At 31.1% G+C, this 18,888-nt stretch overlaps 2 protein-coding genes across 3 annotated transcripts; both read right to left on the bottom strand.

Moving 5' to 3' along the window:
* Positions 1-2,156: 2,156 nt before the first annotated feature.
* Positions 2,157-11,287, bottom strand: LOC133180250 (scavenger receptor class F member 2-like). 2 transcript variants are annotated; one of them, XM_061314791.1, is made up of 9 exons: positions 11,205-11,287; positions 9,732-9,784; positions 6,836-6,904; positions 5,691-6,224; positions 5,348-5,485; positions 4,785-4,925; positions 4,234-4,351; positions 3,507-3,568; positions 2,157-2,867 (listed from the first exon to the last, which is right to left on the bottom strand). In XM_061314791.1, the coding sequence occupies exons 2-9, from the start codon at positions 9,751-9,753 to the stop codon at positions 2,728-2,730; spliced, it is 1,224 nt and encodes a 407-aa protein (XP_061170775.1). In that variant the 5' UTR covers positions 9,754-9,784; positions 11,205-11,287; the 3' UTR covers positions 2,157-2,727. The 2 variants fall into 2 exon arrangements, with proteins under 2 accessions (XP_061170775.1, XP_061170777.1); XM_061314793.1 differs by having other exon boundaries at positions 4,234-4,342.
* A 2,811-nt stretch (positions 11,288-14,098) lies between these two features.
* LOC133180490 (BTB/POZ domain-containing protein 6-like) lies at positions 14,099-16,798 on the bottom strand. Its single transcript, XM_061315004.1, has 2 exons — positions 16,546-16,798; positions 14,099-15,958 (listed from the first exon to the last, which is right to left on the bottom strand). The coding sequence occupies exons 1-2, from the start codon at positions 16,734-16,736 to the stop codon at positions 14,932-14,934; spliced, it is 1,218 nt and encodes a 405-aa protein (XP_061170988.1). The 5' UTR covers positions 16,737-16,798; the 3' UTR covers positions 14,099-14,931.
* Positions 16,799-18,888: the final 2,090 nt, after the last annotated feature.

Below are 18,888 nucleotides of genomic sequence, written 5' to 3'. Positions count from 1 at the left end.
TTTACATATACATGTACGAAGACTGTCCCAAAATTCCATAAACAAGCGTTATTGTGTAGGAAACCGGTATCATATATTATTGAAATTTTGTACATAGATTAAACGAAAAAAAAAAAAATAAAAATAAATAATAATAAAAAAAAACCCAATAAATTTATGGAGAAACATTGAGTAATTACACATATTAGCCCCATTGGAATAAAATAATGAATGTCCGGTGTAGGAACCCTAACAAAAAATACTGTAGTTAACTATAGTTAACTATTGTGATAACTTTGACACTATGAAAACTTTGATTTACTATAGTGATAACTTTGACACTTTGATTTACTATAGTGATAACGTTGACACTTTGATTTACTATAGTGATAACTATGAAAACTTTGATTTACTATAGTGATAACTTTGACACTATAGTGATAACTTTGAAAACTTTGATTTACTATAGTGATAACTATGACACTATAGTGATCACTTTGACACTTTGATTTACTATAGTGATCACTTTGACACTTTGATTTACTATAGTTAACTATAGTACTTTTTTGATAGGATAGACGGCGCAGTACCTCATATTTGCAATGAAAAACAGTATATATTTAAAATCCGACAAAAAAGTATTTACTTCTCAAAATGTCGATAATAGAAATTAACATTCTTAAAAATTGTATGTTAATTACATTTCTTCAAATTTTCGTGTCTATGGTTTAATTATGAATCTAATGTTGAATGTCGACCGGCTGACAATTTGAAATTGGCTGCTGCCTTGACATAGGCGGCTCATTGAACTGTGATCAAATGTTCTGATCTTGAATTCATTCCTACAAAAACGCATAAAACAGAAATATTTTGGTACATATGGAAATATTTTCTACTCCTTAGTATATGAAAAGAATGAATCGGCTTTTCTAGGTATGTGAAGAAGGTAATTTAAATAAAATTACATGTATTTTCTTGTATGAATGCCAGGTAATTTATTGCATTCCATTTTAAATGATTCATGAAAGCATGATAAATATTGTTATTCATACAAAAAAAATAAACCTGCTGATTTACGTACTAAGGACTTTTAACTCTCCGACCGAAGGAATTGGGCATGAGTGACACTGTTAGACTAGACAGACGAAAAGCAGACGTAAAACAAAGAGTTTTTCAAAATATTTTTGAGACATATACATGTTCATACTTTGTACACACTATAATAAGCTGAAGTACAATATAGTAAGCTATAGCAATTTTTTGTAAGAATAGGTATTCCGTTGTCCTTTTCACAAAAAATTCTTAGAACTAAGATAAATATTTCCCTTTCTCTAAGAAGAATCCCAGCTATAGTAAGTCACCCAAAATCTTAATTTCTATTTAATTATATAACATTGTAAATAATATTTTAAAATAAATAGTATTTTCATTGAACAAAAAATTACGAAGTTATCAATTTTTAATCTTAATCGTAAGATTTGTTTGTGAAAAGGGACGCTGATTTTCACAAGTCAAGGAGTTTAACAAAAAGTATTAAACGTTTCCTTTCGATATGTTTGTCATTGGGCTATCCTCTTGAGTCAATAGTAATCTACTCTCCGACATCTATCGGATACAGATAATATAACCCAATATACTGTAAACATTGGAGATTTTAACAAAAAACAAACGGCGTATGTTAATCCTTTTTAAAGCATCAAATTACAAAACTTTTAAAGAATAATATTTCATGATTTTATTTCGCACAAATTCTAAAAACATAATAAGCTAAATACTATTAATATTTTTAAAAAATGCAAATAAAAATTCATTCAAAAAATGATTCGTGAAACGGTTTTCCCTGTGTAATGGATAAGGTATTTAAAATGGGTACATGTATTTTCTTGTATGAATGCCAGACAATTCATTGCATTCTATTTTAAATGATTCATGAAAGCATGATAAATATTGTTATTCATACAAAAAAATGAACCTGCTGATTTACATAATTATGACTTTTAACTTTCCTTTTACATACACAGCAAAAATGCCTGGAATCCAAACGCAAACCTGATATCCCTAGCCTGTCAGATCAGTTTCTATTATATATTTGTTTACTCTTTAATTTTAAAAATTACGAAAAAAAAAATTAAAACATAAGTTTTGAAAATAGTTAAACTAATTTTTATGACAACTTATTTCTATGAAAATAAAATTAGCTAGTTTACCTTTGTGTTTGATTATAAAAATGTTTCCTGTCTAATGTGAAAATAAAATTTTGTAAACCAAAGATTACTTGAGCAAGGGTCTGATTTTGAAGAAAGAAAAAAAGTAAATACATGTTTATTTGAGCAAATTATGTACATGTATTAGGGTGTGACTTTTGTTTTTCAGAATTTTCTCTGTACATTGTCATCCTTAACCTACAGTATTATTTGTAACATAGCTTCAAGGGCTGAGAAGAATTAGATACTTTAAACATAGTCTTGAAAAAGAAAGAAATGGTTTGCCGAACCTGTATTTCCTGTAATTAGTAGGTCTTGCTTCTTCTTACCTTCTTTCTTTTCTTCGATTGAGAGGGAAAGGGTAAGAAGTTAGGTGATAAGAGGGGACAGGATGGTTGATAAAGAGTTGGGAGGGGAGGAAAATTGATAAGAGAATGAGTAATAAGGAGGGGTGAGAAAACAGAGTGGGACAAAGAACACCCATCCCAAGTCTATCTTCAAGTTGATTTTCCCATTATGATACTTTACAATTGAACACGAGTCCCTATTGATTATCAGTTTGTTCTTTCTTATTGTTGTCACTATTTTGCGCCATTTCTTTTGTGTCTTCTTCATTGGTGTTTTCATCCACTCTGCCCTTGTCTACATCATTCAGATGCACTGGTTTCGCATCGATGCCATTTTCTGTAAAGAAATTACATTAAAGACATTAACACCATATATATTGGGTTACATGTAAATGCCTTTCATATTTTCCTTTGACTGAATTTAATGTTATCATGCTTCGAAACTTTTACATTTTATATGTTAATGGCTTTAAAACTTGAGGGTTACATATATACTTCATTTTTAGCTATTTTACCTTTCAATCTGTAATATATAAGTTTGTTTTGAAACTTTTATGCTTTTAAGGGCTTTAGTGTAACTTTGATAAATTTGTCGCTGTGAAGATAATTTTATTTTATTGCATTATATCGTCATGTTTTAGATGACAGTATATTAAAATCTCTGCCTTATCATACAGTAATGTGATTTCAATCCTAATCGTTTAAGGAGGCTGGGGGGGGGGGGGGGGTCAACAAATTAACCATCACATATAACTTGACTTTTTAGATATGATATCTTAAGCTGTCAACTATCGTTTGGCAAACAAAGATTTCATACATTTTAGTTTTAAAATTTGATCATTTTTGTATATCTTTATATGGAACTCTTCTCCTAAAGGAGATCAATATAGTCTGAAAATGGCCACAACCACCCAGCCCTCTTAATCTACCAACTTGTCTTTTGTACCGATTACCCTGCTAAGTGTTTTTCCTATACCTTTCTGATTTTCTCCATCGAATTTCCTGTCCTTGATTTTCTCATCACGCTGCTTTCTTTTTCTGCAAAACATTCAGGTTATGATTCGAATTGAATTACCTTCTAGGAATGTTACATTACATTGATACATCAATGTATTGTAATCATAGGGGGCCGTACTGAAATATGGATAAATTATATAAAGTCCTCAAGTATATAATACGCACATATTGGTCTCACAAAATAGCCAATATCCTTATAAGAAATTAAGAAGTTCATATTTTGTTTTTTACTTGGTTTTAAAAGGAAGATATTTTAAACAAGGAATGCTAAACGTCCATAAGATTAGAAAAGAATTATCTAGAAAACTAGTAAACGTCATAACTTGATATTTGATTATACATTTCGATATTTTCTGAAATATCGTTTGATGCATCATAATCCTTTTTTTCCTTAACGATATACAGCCCTTTTACCTACCGCTAAAGAAAACCGCTCAAAATAGGAAGATAATTACAAAGAAAACTGCTCAAAACAGGAAGATAATTACAAAGAAAACCGCTCAAAACAGGAAGATAATTACAAAGGAAACCGCTCAAAACAGGAAGATAATTACAAAGGAAACCGCTCAAAACAGGAAGATAATTACAAAGGAAACCGCTCAAAACAGGAAGATAATTACAAAGGAAACCGCTCAAAACAGATAGATAATTACAAAGGAAACCGCTCAAAACAGGAAGATAATTACCTTCTCACTAGGAGACAGATCAGCAATATAATTAACAGGAAACCCAGTATGGAGCCTATAACAGCCCCAGCAATTACTTCTTTGTTTCCATAATCTTCATTTGTACCATCTACTGAAACTGAAAATAAGTTAATCAGTGTAATTTTTTTTCTGTGCTGAAACCTAAATTTTATATTTATGACACTTTGTAAGGTCTGTGTCTAGCGATTCTGTGTCTAGTCATTGAATGAAATGCACGATTCCTCAGGAAGAAAGTCCAGCATAATAAAATTGAATGCAGAATTTGACTGATTCGAAATTTCTTTTTTGCTTTATTTATTATAATTAACGCTTAATATGAATGTTGCCTTCAATATTCACCAGAACAAAGATAATCGAAAAAGACTATACTATGTTATTCTGGGTGAGTAAAACAAAATCCTCTGTATTAATGGAATGTCAAGTTCTTTGGTCATATCGTATAATAAGAGTTTTAGTTCATGTTTTCTGCAAACATTTTTTTCTAACTACCTGAGACTCGATCACGTGACACTCCAGAATAGCATGCTCACCTGTTTGACAATCATGACCTTTGTATCCTTCTCTGCAACCACCCCAGCAAGTCCCATTCACCGGAACACATCGGAATTCTTCCAAACAGTGAATGCTACAATTGCTTCTACAGTTAATGCCAAATAAACCAAGTGGACACGCTAGAGAAATAAACAGATGACAAGCAAAATCAATTCGTATATCTATTAACGTTTTTTTTAAAAGTGTACTCTAGATCTTAGCTTTAGTTTTCAAAGTCTTTCAAAGACATCTTTTTTTTTAACTCAAATGTGTTGAATATGTATTTGCTTTTATCTTAATATACATTATACATACATATGTAATTAGCAATTAACAAACTATTTCTTTATAGAGAAAAACTATTAATGTGAATTTAAAATGAAATAAAGACATTTTTATAATGTGATGTTTTTGGCCCAATAGTTTTTCTTACATACATATTCAAAAACACAGATATTCAAGAAAAAAAATACTTCACAAAGTTACAACGACAGTTTTTCTTTATTTTTAAAATGTGATACATAGTGCACAACATATGTTTTTACAATACATATATACAGACCTTCGACACACCAAGGCGGTTGCACTCCCGGTACACTACAGCCATTGGTGCACTCGCCTGTGTCCCGCCTACATCCGGCATTACAGTTTGTATTGCAGTTCATCTCACAGTTTGTTCCATACCATCCATCGGCACAGTCTAAAGTTTACAGTAAAACATGAACTGAATGAGATTATTCTTCATGCCAGACGAGTCAATGGTATAATAGCTTAACCATAACAAAACAAATTTAGAGATCTGCTTGTAACATTTAGTGATTATTAAAATTTGCGTCTTTGTGATAAAGTTTGTGTTCTGAGAGGCTTTTTTAAAAGGATATAAACATAATAAGAATATAAGATACCATTGCAATCTCGACCTGTCCACCTCATCTCACACCCTTCTACACAATCGCCTCCATCTTGAAAACATTTAAGATCTTTACATTTTGGATTACACTGCTCGGAGCAGTTTGCACCATAAAAGCCATCAATACATCCGCCATCATTACATGCACCGGAAGTTTGTTCACAGGTTTGGTACCTACAATTTTCGCTGCAGTTTTTGTCACATTTAACCTCAAAGAATCCTGGAATACAACCATCAAAGCAGTTTCCGGATTCCTGTTCACATGTATTATTCATACAATTATTACAATGTAAATTACAAATCCCGCCATAGTACCCTGGAATGCAACCATACAAGCATACCCCGGATATTCTATCACAGAGGTTTGGTTTGTCGCAGTTTGTACAATTGTTTTCGCATCTTTCACCATAGAAGCCAGATTTGCAACCATAAGTACAGGATCCATTTGGAGCTTCACAAACTCTCCTGTGGCAGTTACTACCACAGTCAAGGCATGTTCCGTCAGACATGTAACTCCCCGGACTGCATTCTAAAATACCATACACGTGACTATGAAAATACTACTCACAAAATGATAATGATTTAGAAATATAGCGAACAGCATTCAGACACAATGGATGAAATCAATACATCAGTATATTATCAGCAGATACCCAAACGTAATCAGTTTTAATTTCGATAGTTGAAGTAGCAACTATAAATGATTTTCGTCCTCTAAATTTCAATTAAAGGGTTAAGGCGTCCGATCAGAAGTTTAATTTAATAAAAATCTTAAATTTTAGGTCTGTAAATATTGCTTCATTTAAAACATTTAAAAAGTTTTTTTCCTGTCAATATTTGATATTTGAGGAAGACGAAATAAGTAGGTTTTCGCGAAGTTTGAGTATTTTTCTTTCAGTACATAATAACCTACAGCATGCTTTAAACAGCGCAAAATATTTTTAAACTCTAAAGTGCCATATTAGATAGATGCAAATATTGAATATTTTCTGTATCTTCAACATATGACTTATCAAATAATTATGAAGATTCGCATTATTTTGAACATATTTTGTGGATAATATGTCAATGGGAATGGATATGTCCCAATAACTTTTGTACTCCTTTTTCTATTCTTATTGTGTTTTACTTGATAAGTACCTTCTGTTTGCCCCTCTGTAGTTTGTGTTGTGACAAATACAATAAATACAGACACAAGGATTCTCCGACCTGAAAGGAAAAACAGATACATGGACTTTGACGGCCAACTGAACGTAATGATTTTCTCCGGCAATGATCAATACCCTCTCTCGGATTGGAACTCTGGCCTCATATGACAAACATTTTAGAGTTCTGTCAGATCTTGGTTATTATTTATAAGCATAGTCATGCAGTTTGACTCCTAGAATTTCAAAAGATACACCGTATTATAAATTTTAATTATAATTATATTGTTATGACCAACATAGCCCTCCAGGGGCCTAATCTTTGGACCCTTGGGTCATGAATTTTATAATTCTTTTAGAAGGGTCTGAATGCATATAAATCTGAATTTTACAATGTCAATAAAGGGTAAGGTACTCATTGTAAGTTTGAAATCCGCTTGCCTACTTTATGACTTTTAGATCATAGGATTTTCAGGTGCAATATAGTTTCAATAAGTTACCAATCACTGATGCCTTACCCCCTTAATCCTTAACTCAGGTGCAATGGATTGCACACCTTAAGGAAAGGGCTCATAGGTATAAAAATATGCAGTCTGTCTGTTAAAATTCTATCAATAAATAAGATTTTAGAACAGAGGATTTTCAGATGCAATATTGTTTCAATAAATTACCAAACATTGGTGCCCCCCCCCCTCCTTAAGCCTGAACACAGGTGCCACGAATTTCACAATTTTAAGAAAGAAGTTATAGCGTATTTTTTCGATTGTGTAGTGTATTTTCAATATATGACTAAGCCCGGCCTACCCTAGGTCCTGAAACATAGGTACGAGGGCCATGAATTTCACACTTTTGATAGAGGGCTATTGTTCATAATAATCATGGACAGAAAGAGTTTGCCTGCTAAATACCCGTGATTATGAGGAGAGAAGACATTTAAAGATGATGTGCATTTATAATCCATGTAACAATTCAATTAAGTATCAAACTAAGGCCTTGGGACACTTCGGATTCACAAGTTTGGTAACAGGATACCTGTAACACTGCAAGCCGTTTGGATGCTTGAAGTTCATAAGTAAAGAAGAAAAATGTTCAATATATAATGTATCTTCTTTATATTTTCAACAAGGCACCTCCCTAGCGCTTAAACACGGAGCCCAGGGACCACGAATTTCACAAGTTTGTTGAAGGGCTCATTGCGTATCAATTGCATGTCAATAATATTACTCTTGGTATCCGAAAAAAAAATATATATATTTTAAAGGATTGCATCAAATTTGATAATTTTTGAAAATTTGGAATTTACAATTTTTGTTCCTCTTAACCAAAAAGTACTTTTTACCAAAATTGGATGGAATTGAGTCAGTCATTTTTTTTTATAAAAAGAAGAAAATGTAAAAAAAAAAAAAAATTGCACGACGTCGAGCACATGGCAACGGTCGAAATTCGAATAACGATAAGTCACCTGAGCTACTCAGTAATCTAAAAAGACTTAAGAAATTACACGAACAATCATTAAATGTAAGAATGCTACGTCATTCGTTTTTTAATAATTATAATTCTTTTGTGTATATTTTAAATAATGAAAGGCCAATTTAATACCTTTTTCATTTGCAATTCACACTCTCTTCTTCTGTTGTTGTTTGTTTTTTGAAATTTAGAATTTTGAACCTCTTTCTGATAACCTTACCTAAATTTCTCTACATGTACTATATATTACTTCAAATACTTTATTACTTCAAATAAAATATATGGAGAAAACGAATAGTATTCAAGCTCAAAAGTCTATTAAACAATACAAATTTTGGAGCAGAGCAAACACGGACATCTAAAACCTATCAATATATTACTTCCAAACTTTTCACACTCTGTTGTGAATCTGGTCATGATGTATAACAAATAAACAATGTGTATTCCCCCTCTTTTTTAAGTAAACTGATAAGACAATGTATAAAACGAAGAATTATTATAATTATGAAATATAAGAATATAAGATATAAAGTATAAAGAAATATAAGAATAAATGTTCACTTTTAGAAAATATATGAGTCCGTTGGTATACAAGTTATATCATTTAAAAAGAAATTTACTTGTCTTTTTGAATTTATTTTTTGTCAAGAAAAGGGGGAACCTATACTTATTTCAATTGTTCTTTTTCTTTAAATCGATCTGTAGGGTTTGTAACATACAGAGTAATCATCCTTTAAAAAAGAATGAACCGTGAAGTGAAACCATACATCAGAATAGACTTTTTTTAAAACTGCCATTTAGATTCATTCCAAACATCTTTTAGCACAAATTTGACAGGCCAAGCATCATACTGCAAGTTGATATCGCTTTCTCAATATCGGAAGATCCAATTAGTTAAAAAAAAGTATCTTGCGCGAAGTGTGAAAATCAGTTTATGTCTAATATATACAATGCATATCAATTAATAACTATAAAGAATGTTTCGTAGTTTATCATTAGTTGAAATATTATGAACAACAAACAACGTTGTACAGTCAAAAGGTATAAATGTTTCTGTGATTTTATTTCATTTATTTTTTGTGTTTGTAATAATCTCTGAAAGAATAGTATTTTTTACGACTAGTATCTTTTTTTTTCAACTTTCTTGTGTTTCGAATTCAAAAACATTATCAGATGGGTACAAAAATCTTCTAAGTAAAATAACCATCTTAATATTTTCTAAGGATTTTTTGTCACTAAGCCATGAACGGGCGAGGATTTTGAATCACTAGGTTAAGAGAGAGAGAGAGAGAGAGAGAGAGGAAATCTTAATCTTATCTGAACAATCCGTATAGCTCCTCGGTATGAAAAAGAAATACATCACTGAAAACCACAATAATGAAAAGACAAAACTGCCTAAATAGCAACTAACTTTGACAACTTACCTGATATATGAGACATTTTCATATTGTGGACATCTCCTTCACTTTCTTGTAAGCTTTATGAAAAAAGGAAGAAAAATTCAGGGCAAACATTGGAAAAATCTTAATTTAATATCATTTTCTTGCAACTACTTCCGTCAATTTATGTTCCTCAAAGAATGTTTGAAAACGCATTCTTTTACTAAGTTTTAATACGTGTTTTCGGTTTTCTCTGAATTTTTGGAGACTGTCTTGTTCTTTTGTCTTCTGGGGCATCCATCTTGTTATTCCCTTGTTTTTCATTTAATATTTTTTTTTATTTATACCATCCTGTTACATGCATCATTTTATCACCCCTAGTTAAACAGTTAAAACCTTGTTGTAATATTCTTAAGGAGTCTGTATTATATTTCATATTATAGGATTACATATATATTTTATAGTATAAAATCAAAGTAAAAACATTGAATATTCCGAATAAAAGTAGTTAAGTAAAAAAAAGTTATCGTTCATCTTTGACTATATGTTGATATGGTCATGTCTAGAGCAGCGTGAACTTCATTTAGTGCATTTCATTCATCGCAAAAAGTGATGTGCGATACCTGGCGGCGCAGTCTCCAACATCGGATTCTAACCCCTCTAGATCTGACCAAAATATTGCTTCGAGTCTTAACCATGAACACATACTCATAAAATACGAGCAACTTTTGATTCTGACTTTACAAAACATACTAACCGAATCAGGATGCAAGTAAAACAACTTAATTAAGTTTGAACACAAATCAACAAATCTCTATTTACATCCCTGTTGTGAAAAATGGCATGTGATCATAAATAAATACTTTCGAAGTTATGTCTTGGATTTATTATGGCTATAAATCAGAATGCTAATGCACTTTTGAGTAATAAAGGACTAGTGGGCGATTTAGAGAATTGGAAGAATTGTTTAAATTTGTTACTTGTATACCGTGTTGCTCGTTGATCATGACATACATTTTTCACGCCTCTGATAAAACGTAATTAATCACCCACAAGTATTTATAAGCACCGATATGAATCAAAGTAAAATTCGCCACGTATCTTTCCTTATCATAGATGCAAAAAAATTTAAGAATTTTTCATATTTTATAGTAAACAAAAATTAAATTGTATATACATGAAATATCCTTTAGATTAGATTAACGGAATAAGCAAATAACGAAATACCAGTAACATGCCTCTCTTATTGGAAACATGTATATAGGTCAGAGGGCACTGAATTATTATTTTTAGGAGTTTTTAAGAATTCAAAAAAATCATTTTCCTTAATGAAAGGAGATATGCAAGGGAATATGCTAAAACGCCCATTTTTTAACGAAAAGCAGATACATTCTCTCAAATATCTCAAACTATTTTTAAATTTTTTTTTTAGATTTTTTAAAAATAATGAAATGTACTAATATTAATTTTATCTAATGTATGATGTAATCTAAAAATGTTCACAAATACTGCACCTACCTAACTTAAATCCATGAACAAGTCGCTATAGAATTCCCTTGTTTTCTTCTCATTGTAAGGAAGAAATATTGACAGAATTGATCGTAAAATACATCAAAACATTCTCTGCATTACCTACGGAGCAATCCGTCTTAATTGCTTAAATTATTCGCTTGGTTGATTAACATTTTTAAACAAAACAAAGAACGTGACACTTTGTTCTAATTTTTTCAACAGATGCCTTTGTACTGCTAGTAAATGCATATTTAGATAACTATTCAATTCAAAACAGGTAAAAAAAAAGAAATATATTCAGATTAAACGTATTTGCATTTTTTAATTATAAAACGAAAATAGCAAGAAGCGTAAGTATTGATATTACGAAATTCTAGGCAAAGGTCATATACGAACTGAGCTAGCTGAGTTCCAAATCAGACACAAAAACCTTTTTAAAAGATTTTTGATTAGATTATGTATTGTTTTCCCCTCGAATGTAAACAATTCAGATTACGCATTTACAGGCGGATATTATATCGCCTTCTTGTAGTTTATCATCGTTTTACGGTAAAAATGAGCACTTGTCATTTTACTTCATGTACTATTCACTGGTATCCACTCTGTACAAAACCAAACCTTCTGAATATTCACTCACAATTTTATCCATAAACATTTAAGATAAGTGAAGCAATCCACTAATTACTGAAATTCTGCCTTCAGAACCTACATAATTATTATGAAATATTTCACGCACTCACAATCAGCTAGAATAATAAAAATAAATTTCTCTAACCTTGGACATGGAAAAAAGGAAGTTCAACACAAATTCGTTAAAAATATAAACGTCATTAATTATTTCACTTATAACTTAACAGTTGTATATCTTAAGGTGAAATATCCCTCTGCTACAAATTTCAGCAATTTTTTTTTAAATTCCCAACGTTGATTTTCATCAACAATAGCATTAGATTCAAATGGAAAATAGTTTGAAGTATGAATCGTTGCTTACTTTTTCAGAAATGAATATTATGTCCAATTATGATACGATGAAAATTTGATATGGAGAAAGATCAATAATTTTTTTTCTCACCCTAAAATTTAAAATATGAGGTATATATGAAAATAATATTTACTATCATACCTATCTAATTCACATTAGAAAACATAACGAAGCGTTGCTTTTTAAATCAGAATATCACATTGTTTTCTATGTTTGTAAAATAAAAATGCATCCATCTACATCTTTCGTTCTACAGGAGTTATCGTTCTTCAAAATATTTTCAGTGAAAAAAATATTATTAACTGATTGTAAAGTCTGGTTTGTCTGCAGGTGAAATTTCTGTAACAATTAAAAGAATTATATGTTAAGAGAGAGAAATATCTCAACTTTAACATTTAAAGGAACTGAGTATGAATGTTTTAGGTAAACTATTATAAGTAATTAATAAAAATATAAGGAATAGAAAATAGAAATCAATATTTGTAACTTAATGCTCATCAGAATGTGGTCATTATTATTGCAGCCCGGAGGACCGGGCTGCTCTATACATATAAGTTTAAGTGTTGGTATATGGGGATTGAGGTGGGAGAAGTTATTCAGAATTAAAGGTTTTCTAAACATTAAAAAGATTGTTAATCAGAATGTTCTTTCCCTTTTTAAATTACGAGATACACAATATATTTACTTTCATAAAGTGAATCTGTAATAATATAGATGTTTTTCATATTTAATATATAAAGTTGCGTATCATTTACTATCGAAAAAACGACAGGTCCCTTTTTTTAGAACATCGAATTTTACTTATCGCATAAAAAGGTAAAAACGTACTTTACACAGTTCGTGTTTTATATTCTTAAAGTGAAAGACATTTTTGAAAATAGGTGATGCATGTGTCTGGTTTCAATTTATATTTTATGCAGCCAACATTTACTTGAGGAATTGATAAAGTTTAAAAGGGTATCGTTTTTGTTCGATTTTCATCCGACTATATGTTTTCAAAATATTCTCGACTATCGTCTCCAGCATTTAGATGCATGCCTTTTTCACACATATCGAAGCGGTTTGATGATCAAGACTCATTTTCATTGTTTAGTTTATTTATTTCCCGGGCGACAATTGATGGTTACATCAATGTTTTCTTGTTAAACTCTGGTGAGACAGATCATTAGATTCCTTGGAATAATTTCCTTGGAAAGTTATCTCTCTTATCAGAAGGATAATAAATGTACACGTTAAAGTCAGTCTTACACAATTTAAAAAAAAAAAAGTTCTATCATTTTAAATCCCCTCCCTCCTCCTTCTTTAAATAATTTAGATGCTATACAATTTTTAAAAAATGGCTGATGTACATTCAAATCTACATGTTATGTTCATTTTTATCTAATCATACACCTATGAGTACAAGAATATTTTTTATCCAAAGATATAAGTGACGCTGTTCCAACGAGCAGGGGATGCTGACCATATGTGTAGCGTGAAACTTGTTTTCAAGTCTATTAAAGCAAGTATTACTCCTGTCAATAGTGGAATGCTCATAGCAATCACGCAATGTATTGATTCTTGAGAGACAATTACATGTATCTCTAAATCTCCTTTCCATCTTTTCTTACAAACCGTTTTAATGATATTTGCCCTAACCTACATGTAGTCAAATTTAGAAAATTGAATTCGTTTCTTTTTCAAATTAATGAAAACATTTAAATTGCTTATAGTCACTCTAAATGTAGGTATTCCTTGAACGATATAAAGTCCAGTTTATTATGAATTTGACAATTAATATGGCATCTAGTTTATTTCACATTTTAGCAACTATTAAACTGTGAACTTTGTATACATACATATATGTAGAACATGATAGGCTATACAATGAAAGATATTCATATATTTCAAAATTAATCAACATTTTATTTGACGCAGATTTAAAATATTGATATCAATATTTATGAAATAAATGTTACCACTGTAAATCAAATCAAATTAATATGAATTTATAAATGTTACCGGTGACAAAGAAATACAGCATGACATAGCAGGACTCTGCAAAATCAGAGCTGTACATGGCTCTATAATTATCACAGAAAAAAGATATAGATTTGTAAAAAAAAAAAATTAAAGAGCAGTTTTTAATCTTTGCTGAAAGCCAAATTTTTCATCTAAAATTACTCCCAGTGACACTTGATTTTCGTATTTCTGTTTCATAAAGTATAATGCTGTTTGTCGAATTACTACGTCGCTAAAGAAAGCAAATTTTGCAGAGCTCCCAGTTGAGACTTTGAAAGATTGCCACAGTAATAGATGTAGACTGTTCCCATCACTTTAAAATTATAAAGTTTTAGGTGAGATAAACGACAAATTAGCATCGAAAATGTTTGCATATTATTATGCAATATTGTAATCGTATTTTTTAAATCTCTTGCAGACAAATCTATAAAACAGAATCAGAATATATTTCATGGTGTAAGTTGAGCTTTATGCAGAGGGTGTTGAAGAATCCCCCTTCACTTAATCCAGTCTTTCTTGTCAACAATCATTTGTGTGATTGTATATATGAATATTTGAAATTTGTTCAAAGCTGAGATCAGAGGGTCTAGCTCAAAAAAGTCAGACCATATTAAGGACTCGTATTGGAGGTATTTAACGATAAGAAGGAACCAGACGAGCAGAGGCAGCAAAAAATAAAATCCAGGACTCACATTCATATTTACATAATTGTTCTGTTTTAAAACCACTGTTATTAACGTTAATGACTGCTTACAATGACAGGATGAATCCTGGAAATTGTCCGCCAGTGTCTGAAGTCCCATTATTTTGTCCACCGTGCGTATAAAAATACAATTGAACACCTCGTTCATTAACTGACTGTTTGTAAGTCTGACCTGTCCAGCTTCTTGGTCCCTGTAACCTAACCCATACTCTATATCTTTTACTTGGATATAAAAGCACAGGTTTTCTTAATTTAACAACGAACTGAATATCTGAAGAATTGGTTATCTCTATAGGCTGGGAAGGTACATCTGCGACATCGTTCGAGTTTTCAAATAATTTTCTTTCAACCGTGTACGTATATGGAACCGACTTTCCTCCCCACATCATAAAACCATGAAGTTTAACATCTCTGTTCACGGTAAATTCTATACTGTCCTCAGTACCCTTATAATCCCAACCGTCCCTTTGGTCACTGCAGCGTAAAAACGTAAACGTTTTATACTTCCGCTCTCCAAGATTGAATTTTGTGTTTCCTTTGTGCAAATTACCTACAATAATTTGCTGCAAATTAATCATCTCATCAGGAGTAAGTATTTCCCGCCTGCATACATCTTTTACAAATGTTTCTAAATTCATTGACTGAAAACGAACTTGATAAAGGGTGTCCCCTATCTCATTTCTGATATTTTCGTCAGACTTCGTTAAGCCCTTCTTTTCGCATTGATTTTCAGCCCAACTTATCAAAAAGTGATACATTTCCAGCTCCTCCATATTAAGATACTTGGACGAGACTATCTCAGATAGGGTTTCTTTCATTAAACCTAAGGCAGACGGTGACTGTAAGACAGAATTACAGTTTTCTACAATGAAATTCATACATTTTTCTGTCAGATTTTCAAAGTTAAATAACTTTGCATTTTCAAGAATTGTACAGACTGTTTCATATGTAATATTTTGGTCTAAGTATGATTTAGAGGCTTTCATCAATTCCTCCACATCGTATTTATCAGCAGCATACAATGCTCCAATCACTGTATCTTGATTTAGATCAATATCGCCACAATACAAAAATCTGAAAAAAAAAAAAAAAAACGCATATAAATTTTCTATAAAAAATCCTCAAATGACATCTGCATTTTCTCAGCACTATTTGAATACCATTACCACTACTCCATTAAAAAAAAACTAATCCAGTAACAAAAGAAAATTTTAAAAAATCGAAAGTGAGGCATATATACAGGTATGTACTAGCATGCACACAACATGAAAAAACAATTTTAAGTGTACTCGCAAATCACAGACAATGTTTAAACTTCAAATTGGTAAAAATGGACAACGTTTAATAATTACATATTCTCTTCATAATGTTTAAGTAGTATTTTAGAAATTTACGTGAAATAAATTAATAGTACATGTATTTGGTAAAGTCTCCTCTGTAATATAAAATTTAAAAAAAACCCAACACTTTAATAGGTCAATAGTAAGGCTAAATAATATGCAATACATCCAGAAATTGACAAACAATATTGCTACTAAATTGGTTATTTGCATTGTACCTATCATTAAATTGTTTAAAAAACGAGGGAAAGGAGGATGTATGTTATACTAAACAGATTTTCAAAAGAATACGGCAATGAAATATCAAAAATGAAAATCTACCTCAGAAGAACATTAAATGCAGATGGCTCAATGTCAGGAATTTTTATTTCATTAGATTCCGCTAGGTCTCCGTACAACAATGCGTCAAATACTGGACTTCTGCTGGCAAGAACGTACTTATGAGCTCGAACAAGCTTCTCTTCTTTTCCTACTTTAAATGAGACATCGCAGTGGATCTCGTGCTGAAGCATATATCTGTTACATTCAGCAACACTGAGGCCATAGCGCTAGTTCTTCGAATTTTTAACTTCGGCCATCTGCAATGAAGAACAGTTTTGTTTCAGCAAAGAACCTTGATTGATTTTCTAGCACTTTTCGAAATTTTCCATTATACTGTAATAGATTAATTACGATACATAAGCCGCATCGCTTCTCTGAGCACTCTGGCTAGAGAAGAGCAGAAGGTCGTTCAGTATTGATAAGTTTAAATATATAAGTGCCCACCCCTCAAAGAGACAGCGTCCCACTTTTATTAAAGAAGCAGCTGGCTATGATATCAAAATATTTATTTTTTAATTTATTGTGACGAATGGTTGTATGACTATGTAATGACTATGTAATAAAGGTTCCAAATAGTTCTTGAGAAGATTTTTTAAAAGATGCCACCAAATTTTCACTAATTCTTAATAACCTCCCTTTGGATGAAGGAGTGATCCTTCATCTGACCAAACTTGAATAGAATCCACCTTATGATGCTTTGTGACAAGTTTGGTTGAAATTGGCCCTGTGGTTCTGGAGAAGTCGTAAAAAGTTTACAGACGGACGGACAGGCGGACAATAAGACATACGGACGACGGATAAAATGTGATCAGAAAAGCTCACATGAACTTTCAGCTCAGGTGAACTTAAAATTGTTTTAATATTAATTTTACTTTGCGTGCACATAACTTGCAAAAATACATACTTATTCTTATACATATTTATACTGTTTTTATTTTTCTTTATGTATAAATGGAATGAACTCATTTAGAATTATTTAAAACTATTTATACTTCATCATACGTTGAAATGAAATCTATAAAGTTTATGAAATTTTCATAGTATTAGCTTTCTTCAATATTACCGAGAGAAAGTAGTCGTTTTTCGTTTTGACTGAATGATAAGTCAGTGTCATTAAAACACGTCCTTCGAAACTTCCCTTTATGACATCAAAGGCTTGAAGCTAAACCCTTGATACGAAAAGTAGTTGATTCTAAGGAACAACATTTTTTAACGATTTAACTTATGTAGACTGTACTTTTCAATGATTTGTTATCAAGTCAAGATCACATTTTGTTTTGGGTGGTTAACAATTTAAAAGCATTTTAAACAGTTTACATAAATATTGATTTTATTCCTCACGTTTTTTATCTATTGTAAATATATTGCTTTTTTTCAAGAATATTTTTTATTACTATCGGTTACAGTAAACAGTCTCTTAACTTTTTCGGTTTCTTAACCCATGTACATGTATAAACATGTATCTAACATGTGTTAATGTACTGAGGTTACAAAACTCGGAGTTACTCTGAGTTATACAAACTATAACCTACATCAATGTATTGCTCCTCATGAGTAAACCAGTAATCTTTATACGTAAAACTTTGAAAGTTAGGATATTTGTGAATTTGTTCTTGAGGAAGAAATGGGTGTGATTAAGCTATTTAAAGAATTTGAAATTGTGCAGTGCTGTCCGAGAATATGAAAGATTTCTTATGCGTTAAATTGTTATATTAGGTTAAATGCTTTATATATGAATTTTAAATAGATAGGAACGTTTTTTCACTAAATTAAACAAGAGGCCCAAGGGCCTTAACGGTCACCTGAGTATGATACAACAATTTAAAGGATACAAAGAGTATAAAATGAACTGAAAGGTGAAGCTTTTTTGCCCAAAAGCAAGAAAAATAGGGTGATGAGGATCAACAAAATAATTAGCCATAATATTCATTAATAGTTCATAAATTAGGTTCTAACCTGTTCCCCATTTATCACTATCACTATATAGTATATTAACAAATTATCAATGCTTCTGTACTATTTTTAATCTCTTGTTGAAATCTCTTACATTGGCCTCTCTTGGTCTTTGATGAACATATACTAAGACAAGTTATTTTTGTCTCATTTTTATTTATCTACCACTTACAAGTCTACCTGATCATTAAAACTATGAAAGTACTTTTTGTATTATACAATAAAAATTCTTGCATAATTCTCTTATTCTATTTACCTTTCGAGTACATTATTTACAGTGATTAATTATCAAAAGTAAATGGCAAAGGGGAATAACTCCTCTCAGTAGAATACAAATTAATAGAGCCCTGGCCAGGACCAGAACACTTGACTAAATGGTCCAGATGTTCA

This window comes from Saccostrea echinata, unplaced genomic scaffold (assembly GCF_033153115.1).
Source record: "Saccostrea echinata isolate AGI-Se365-2 ecotype Australia unplaced genomic scaffold, CSIRO_AGI_Sech_v1 ptg000006l, whole genome shotgun sequence".
Taxonomy (NCBI): Eukaryota; Metazoa; Mollusca; class Bivalvia; order Ostreida; family Ostreidae; genus Saccostrea; species Saccostrea echinata.
The sequence above is the reverse complement of the archived record's forward strand: the minus strand, read 5'-3'. Positions and strand labels throughout refer to the sequence as shown.

Bases quoted from the DNA above. Each gene is read 5' to 3' on its own strand.
- LOC133180250 (XM_061314791.1), bottom strand. From the start codon at position 9,753: ATGAAAATGTCTCATATATCAG. The intron at 5,486-5,690 runs GTATCTTATATT...TGTAAACTTTAG, and splicing joins GACAGGTCGAGATTGCAATG to ACTGTGCCGATGGATGGTAT. The intron at 2,868-3,506 runs GTATAGGAAAAA...ATTTCTTTACAG, and splicing joins CGATGGAGAAAATCAGAAAG to AAAATGGCATCGATGCGAAA.
- LOC133180490 (XM_061315004.1), bottom strand. From the start codon at position 16,736: ATGCTTCAGCACGAGATCCACTGCGATGTCTCATTTAAAGTAGGAAAA. The intron at 15,959-16,545 runs GTAGATTTTCAT...TTTTTTTTTCAG, and splicing joins GCATTTAATGTTCTTCTGAG to ATTTTTGTATTGTGGCGATA.